The sequence below is a fragment of the Humulus lupulus genome, chromosome 8, assembly GCF_963169125.1.
Source record: "Humulus lupulus chromosome 8, drHumLupu1.1, whole genome shotgun sequence".
NCBI lineage: Eukaryota > Viridiplantae > Streptophyta > Magnoliopsida > Rosales > Cannabaceae > Humulus > Humulus lupulus.
This window is the reverse complement of record NC_084800.1, coordinates 149,767,792-149,775,936: the sequence shown is the minus strand read 5'-3', so window position 1 is coordinate 149,775,936 and position 8,145 is coordinate 149,767,792. Positions and strand designations below refer to the sequence as shown.

Sequence of the window (8,145 nt, the reverse complement as noted above, 5' to 3'; positions counted from 1 at the left end):
CCAAGAGAGGGAGATAGTTGATTGGCAAGACCACAAAATTAACCATTGGTAAGAAATTGAAGGCAAGTTGTACAAGGTCTTATGGTAAAGGTAGAGGATATGCTTAGAAAAATTACATCATCCAAATGTTAAAAAATAGATTTTAACAGATAACAGCATAACTACTATTAGTTTCCCCAATATGATCTTGTTTTTTTCAATGGATTTTTCTGTGCCATTTAAAAAAACTAGTTAAGAGAATATTAGCAAGATGAAAACAAACTTCTTACGCATGACATTGCCAATAGTTCCATCAGTGTAATTAAAATGTACTAAAAATACACATCAAAGAAATTATACCTTGTGTCACCAACAAAATCATTGGAGACAACGTCTTCATCTGTGTACCCAAGAATGCCTTTAAGTGGTCCCTCTGATGCATACCTATATCACCAATCACAAAACAAAAATTAAAAATAAGACAATTACACACTTAGAAAAACACAAGAGGAGAGGAATAAATACAATGATTAGATACTTCACAAAGAATGCATGAACATACTTTATGGATGCCTTGACATCTTCATAGGAAGCACTCTTCTCAAGTCGACAAGTTAGGTCCACCACCAAGACATTAGGAGTTGGAACACGGAAGGCCATTCCAGTAAGTTTTCCATTCAGTTCTGGGAGAACCTTTCCAACAGCCTATAGTTCCAAAAGAAAAAAATTAATAAACATAATAATAAGAATAAGAATCAAACCACATTAAAACCATCATTGTTTTTATATTTCCCTATGAATTTAGATTTCACTACCTTTGCAGCACCGGTAGAACTAGGAATGATATTTTTTCCAGCTCTGCGGCCTCCTCTCCAATCCTTTATTGATGGGCCATCAACAGTCTTCTGTGTTGCTGAACATTAGAAACAAGAGTCAAGTAACCAACTTGTAAACTATTCTCCTATTATAAAAACAAATAAAGTGAAAAACAAACCTGTAGTTGCATGAACATTTGTCATTAAACCTTCAAGAATACCAAATTCCTCATGAACAACCTATGTAAAGTAATAAGAAAATCACTCAGCGAATAACTAAAAAGCATAATAGCTAAAACCAAAAGCACAAGGATATTTAACCAGATGCATTCATAAATTCAAAACCTTTGTTGCACGAGTGCTCTTACCATGGATGCATCACATACCCTGTGACTAGATCAATAACTTGAACATTTGAAACATGAAGAGGAGCTTCAACCATAAATAGGGAAGAGAATATTCATCAAAAAAATTAGCAATAAATTTACTTAGCTGCAAATTTCTCTAGAATATTCATCAATATGCATAAAATAGACACTCAAAACCTTATTAAAACAATAACATCTCTAAAACAAATGAGTCACCGACAACAAAAATCCAAATTTTAAAGCAATAATAAAACCATAAACTCAGTTCCCCTGAAATTAAAGCACCAAAACTATAGTTCTTGAACCTTAAAGTGTTCGGGGACTGATGAGGAGAAGCTGAGAGGTGTCACAAACCAAATCAAAATTCCCCTTTTTTAGTTTATCAAAAAATAAAATAAAATAAAAATAAAAATAAGACCTTGGGTGCGAGATTGATCTGGTAAACGAGATTGCAAAGCTGTTTACCCTATTCGGTTTCGAAGTGATGCTTCATCAAATCGAACAAAGTCTCTGCCTTGAACTGACTAGTCGCCATTTTCTTCACTCTCTTCGATCACAACTTGGGGAAGAAAGAGCATGCAATTCCAGTGGAGAGAGTGCTCCTCTGCCGTGGTGTGCTCCAATAGCTCGTGCGATGGAGAGGGTAGAAAGAACGCTGAGACTCTGGGGAGACAGAGAGAGCGAGAGAAAGAACGCTGGGAGAGAGAGAGCGAGAGAAAGAAGAGAGCTGAGAGAAAGAACGCTGGGAGAAAGAGAGAGCTGAGAGAAAGAACACGTCATTAGGGATTGGGTTTTGAGATAATAGGGCTAGGCTAAAACCGTGGGTTTCCCTCCATTTTAACATTACCCAACAATTTTTTTTTTGTTTCCCTCCCTTTTAAGTTTACCTCCTTTTAAGTTTACCGCTTTACCTATTATACCGCTTTACCGCTTTACCTCCTTTTAAGCTTATAGTTATGTACTATAGAAAATGGTATTTGGTGTAGTGACTGGCTAAACACATACGACCATGTCGTCCCAAGTGCTTTACCACGCCCTGGGTTCGTGGTCTACATTATGAGGATATCACAGGTATCCTATAGGGTCTCACCCTGGCAACTCGCACTTTGCGTGTTTAATGCTGCTCCCGGCCCTTTGCCATATTCGGCATTGCCATTCTCAGCCTATGCCGTTCCTAGCCCTCGCCATTCTCGGCCCTCACCATTCTTGGCCTTCACCATTCCCAGCTCTTGCCGTTCATTCACATGTATGCACACATAACATAATTAAACAAGTACTTAAACATGTATTAACATTATCAATGGGGCTACGCCCTACAACACAAACATATAGGGTCATGCCCTGCAATACAAACTATAGGGCCTCACCCTGCTCTACGGGTACAACAGTTTTCTTACCTGTGTCTCAATATTTCTAAGCATCGATGTACCGAGCACAGTCCCCTAGTCCGAGTCGCGCTGAAAACCTAGTCACAATGCATCAACAACATCCATCCATCAAGTTCTAATCCATTAAATACCTTTGGGTCATAATTCTAGTCTCTAGGACCTTGAATTCTATCAATCCAGGTGATAAAATCCATCCTGAGCCTTAAGTTTTGGATTCTCGAGCTGAAAACCTCCTTGAAGCCCAAAAACACACTAAGTGTCGCGACCCCATAAACCCATGTTGGGGCCTGCCTCAACCAAAAACCCCCAACCCCAAAACAGGGCGGCGCGCCGTGACCCAAGCTAGGGTGTGTCGCGGCCCGCCCCTCTTCCTGGCCTCCAACTTGTTCTAGAGGGCCACGACTCAGCAAGAACAATGCCGCGACCCAACCCTTCGAACCCAGAAAAATCCTCCATTTTTACCTCCAAAACAATGCCAATTCACCTCAAAATCGACCCAATAATCCAATTCCTTCATCACAGAAGTTCTACTATAGTCTTACTAACAAAACCTAATTAGATTTAACCCCAAACCTCATCTAAACTCAATAATGATTCTTCATCTAACTCACATGCAAAACTCTGAAATACCAGCAGAAAATCAACCTAATTCATCAAGTTAAAAGCTTACCTTTACTTAATTAAATCTCTGAGTTAATCTCCTAAGCTCCAAGCTTCAATCCCCCCAGGCTCCAACCTTGAGTTCTGAATTTCCTAGCTTAATCTCCTCAAAGTTCCCCTTGGTAAGGTTGAGAGAAAACAAGAGAAAGAGAAGAGAGTTTTGGGTCAGTTCCTTGGTTTCTCAGTGCTTCCTCAATTTTGTTTTATTTAAATTAAGTTTCTAAGGTTACCTCAAAGGCTCAGGGTACCAAAACGTCCCTAAGGTCAAAATGGTAAATTTCCCCAATATTCCCTCCTAAATGTTCGAACATCAAATATATCTCCAATTTTTTATTTTCATAACCCAATAAACATCTAATGCTCGGAATACCCCTCGACTCAGCCCGAGTCAGGTATTCGACCCCGTTGTAACTTTCTAGCTAAACCGCTCCCTAGGACCGTCTCGGATTTTGCATCACAGATATATCACAAATATATAACAATATTCACAATTATTACATTTATGCCCTCAACGAGCTAAAATTACAAACATGCCCCTAATAACCAAACAGGGCCCACATGCATATTTAATTCACCTAAACATGCATTTATAATCACATATTCATCAAATTCACATATTATAACAATAAATCACTTATTGCCCTCTAGGCACGCTAATCAAGGCCCTAAGCCTTATTAGTAAATTTGGGACGCTATACTCGGGGTACCAAAATCGTCTTTGAGGGAAAAATGGTAAATTTCCCCAATATTCCCTCCTAAACATTCTAACTTCAAATATATCTCCAAATATTTATTTTCATAACTCGGTAACCCAATAAAACATCTAATTCTCGGAATACCCCTTGGCTCGCCCCGAGTCGGGTATTCAACCCCGTTGTGACTTTCTTGCTAAACAACTCCCTAGGACTATCTCGGATCGTGCAACATGGATATATCACAAATATATCATAATATTCTCAATTATTACATTTATGCCCTCAACAGGCTAAAATTACAAACATGCCCCTAATAACCAAATGGGGCCCACATGCATATTTAATTCACCTAAACATGCATTTCTAATCCACACTCAACAAGTTCACACATTTACATAATAAACCACTTATTGCTCTCCAAACACGCTAATCAAGGCCCTAAGCCTTATTTAGCAAATTTGGGATGCTACAACGAGGCTTTTAGTATTATGATCTGTGAAGTTTGGTTGGGCAAGCTTCAATGGAGTTTCAGGCACTGTTTATGCAATTATCTAAATACCAAAACTGGGAACCCTTTTTACAATGGTGCCCTAGCCCTATTTATAGAGATTGAGAGCAATTGACTCTCTTAATGAGAAGTTATTACAAGAATATTCCAACCTAAGTGGGATTAAAAGCTTAATTAAAAAACTTTTCTATGGTAAAGGTTGCGGTAGGCCCATGCAGATTGCACGGGGCCCAATTTGTAGAACGCAACCAACTTTTATATGGGGAAGATGCCCCTGACAGTGCCAGGGTGTAGCCACATGTCTCCCATGTCAGACAGTACCTTGGAACATACTGATTGTCTAGTGTATGACCTCGACACTACTTCTCGAGGCACAAAAGCTGTCAGGTGGACGCTTGTTGTCCGAAGTCATTGGGGCTGACACCTGACACTCCCTCCATACCTCAAGGAGAAACTCCTTAGGCTTGGAGGACTAACCGACCCATCAGATGAGAGGACCCCAACATAGGACCTCAGGACGTGACCTAACTTGAAGACATTATCTCCAAGCGAGGGATCAAACTGCGCCTGGAGGAGCTTTCACTCCAAGCAGCTCTAGGCGAGCTCCGCAAGACTTCATCATCCCTAAGAGGCTTCATTACCTTTCTAATAACTGCCATGTGTCGACTGATGAAATCATAGACAACATAACCCTTTTCCATTTATAATAATTGTAATATTATTATGAAAATCATACCAGTAACATCATAAGAAAATATGATTTAAGTATAAGAAATTCTTAATAATATAATAATTATTATTATTAATAATTATACTCACAATAATAAATTTCCTTCCAAAACTCCTTTATACAAAAATTGTAATGCCCTGGATAGCCAAGACCATTACACTGTGTGTTTATAAAGGTGCAATACTTGCTAACCAAGTCATTTAGTTAGAAACGTGTTACTGAAACTATATTTGAACTAGGGTTAAAATATTTTGGTCATAAAAGTTACATCTCACTTAATTAAACATTATGTACATGGGATCCCGAAAGAAATAGAGTTTAAAAGACAGTTTACAAAATTCCAAGTTATAAACATGTATTGGCCACTCTAAGGGAAAAACAGACGTTTAGGCTTCTCCCGTCCTGTATCACTCCTCGGCCTTGGCGGCCGATCAGCTGACTATGTACATTCAGCCCCCGAAGCTCTCCAACTTAGGACTGGTTGACCTTGCTCTTGCCTTTACCTGCACCATGAAGCACCCGTGAGCCAAGGTCCAGTAAGAAACCAGATAACAGAGCATAATCATCAATCGATCAATTAGATAACTCATAAAGCATAGTCATATATTCAGCAATCCATAATATTCACATAATCAGGCATTCAGCATACCAAGTTCATCAAATTAACATTAATAACCAATTCATATATTAACGAGGGTCAACGCCCTTAGGTCGCATCCCCTATTTATCCCACTGACTCCGGCCCGCTTAAACCGAGCTCAGTGAATATTAAGTTGTCCTCAGCTACCAGTGGCCGAGCCGCGCCCTGTGCGCATATATTGATTCTGGCACTCTTAGGCTGTTTATCACATGTCCCATGGAATAATACCATCTCATGACATCACATATAAATATAGGGAGCTCTTAGTCCCAACATTAACACATAACCGAGTGCAGTTTCTTACCTTTAGATTCCGATAGCTTGATTAGTGAAACCGGCCCTCAAGCACGATCTCGTCCGAGCCCTGGCGGATACCTAGTCATAGCCATAAGTTAGAACCAGCACTAAACTTCAATTCCATAACCTAACCTCGAGACCAATTCCAAGCCTTCAAGAAGCCCTAATTCCACCAAACTGGGTGGTGGAATCAAACCCCGAGCCCCCGGCCGAAAACCTTAAGAAATAACCCAAAAATCCTAATCTGAAGGCAGGGTAGCACTACAATGCCACTAAGTGGGCGCTACAGCGGTACAAGTAGAGCCAAAAGCCCCAGAAAAACCCAAGCCTAGCGCTGTAGCACCCAAATGCTAGCGCTACAACGCTAGTCATAGCACCTTCGACACTCTCTTTTCTTCCTTCGATTTTCCTCGAACCAAAACCCCTTAGAACCCTTCCAAACCTCAACCACACACCAAATTGAGCCTACCATCATCTATATCTCACCCCACATAACCCAACAACCCAAAACTTAGCCACATGGACCTTCAAACAAAGACAACAAGATTTGAATCCAAAACTCAAGAACTCAACCATAAAACTAGGACAACCCAGAAACTCAAGTGTTCAAGATTAGAATTTCTTACCTTAAGTGGGGAATTCGACCCTAAGTTGCCCTTCCAGCCTTATGCTCCTCAATTCCTCAAGCTTAATACCTTGAATTCCCATCCAAAGTTCAAGATCATAATCAACTTCATCAAGGTTAGAAAATTCAGACCAAACTCACCAAAACTCAGCAATCTCAACATAGCTTTAAACCTTACCTTAATTAAGTATTAACTCCTACTAAATCTCTTAACTTCACCAAGGATCCTAGCCCCAAGCTCCAGCCCAAGCTTTCCTGACTTAAAGCTTCAAAATTCCTTAAGAGATGGTGAAGAAAAAAGGGAACCGAGTGAGAGAAAATAAGGTAAGCTTAGGTGTTATGTTTTTCTTTCTTTCTTCCTTTTGCCTCTTTCCTTAAGCTTCTCACACTTTCTAACAATTCCACTAAGTCCATAGAAGCAGCATATCATTTATCCCTTTATTAAACCAAATGACCATTTTGCCCTCCCATTAAAATCTAAACCTTAAAACATTCTAAGGGCATTTTGGTCATTGCTCCCAATTCCCGCTAATTCCTCGGGTGTCCCTAATAATTCCACTTAAACCCTGACACCTAACTAATCACCAATAATTTTCCTCAATGTCAAATAGTCTCCAATACATTTCCCAGATTCCCAGAAATACCCACAGGCTCACCCCGAGTCAGGTATAAATCTCCACCGTGACCTTTCCGCTAAACTGCTCACAAGGATCGCCTCGAGTCACAAGCTACTAATATATCCACATAATAATGTGGTCTCAAAAATTTATCACAAATAATTACATTTTTGCCCTCAACGGGCAAAAATTATGAATATGCCCTTATAACCTAATCAGGGCCTACATGCATACTAATACTCATAATCCTGCATCTCATATAAGCATGAATTTAATCATTTAAATCACACATAATCCAGTTAAAGAATAAAATGAGAGAAGATTTGAAACTATTTTTCTTGTGTATTTTATCAATGCTAGGTATGCCCTTTTATAGGGACTGTATAGAATAATCACAATAAATGTCAAAGAATAAAAATCCTATAAATAAGGAAACTTATATACAATAAAAGACTACAGCTATCACATCTAAAAAACTACAACTAATATTGCATATCTTTGTGACTTTATTTTCTGGCTGTCAACACTCCCCCTCAAGCTTGACTGTAAATGTTAATAAGTCCAAGCTTGTTTGTAAGGAAATTAAATACTCGTTCAGATAGTCCCTTAGTTAGTATATCCGCCAGTTGTTGATCAGTGTGCACATGCTTAACGCTGATTATCCCTCCATCAATTTTTTCTTTGATAAAGTGTCGATCCACTTCTACATGCTTGGTTCTGTCATGATGTACATGATTATGTGCTATACTGATGGTAGACTTGTTGTCGCATAATAATTGCATATGAGCTTCATATTCTATCTTTAATTCTCCAAGCAGTCGTT

General features: G+C 39.2%; 1 protein-coding gene across 1 annotated transcript; it reads right to left on the bottom strand.

Moving 5' to 3' along the window:
• Positions 1–244: 244 nt before the first annotated feature.
• Positions 245–1,054, bottom strand: LOC133794446 (glyceraldehyde-3-phosphate dehydrogenase GAPCP1, chloroplastic-like). The gene is made up of 4 exons (XM_062231671.1): positions 974–1,054; positions 795–892; positions 542–684; positions 245–423 (listed from the first exon to the last, which is right to left on the bottom strand). Exons 1-4 carry the CDS (start codon positions 996–998, stop codon positions 312–314), a joined length of 378 nt encoding a protein of 125 aa, XP_062087655.1. The 5' UTR covers positions 999–1,054; the 3' UTR covers positions 245–311.
• Positions 1,055–8,145: the final 7,091 nt, after the last annotated feature.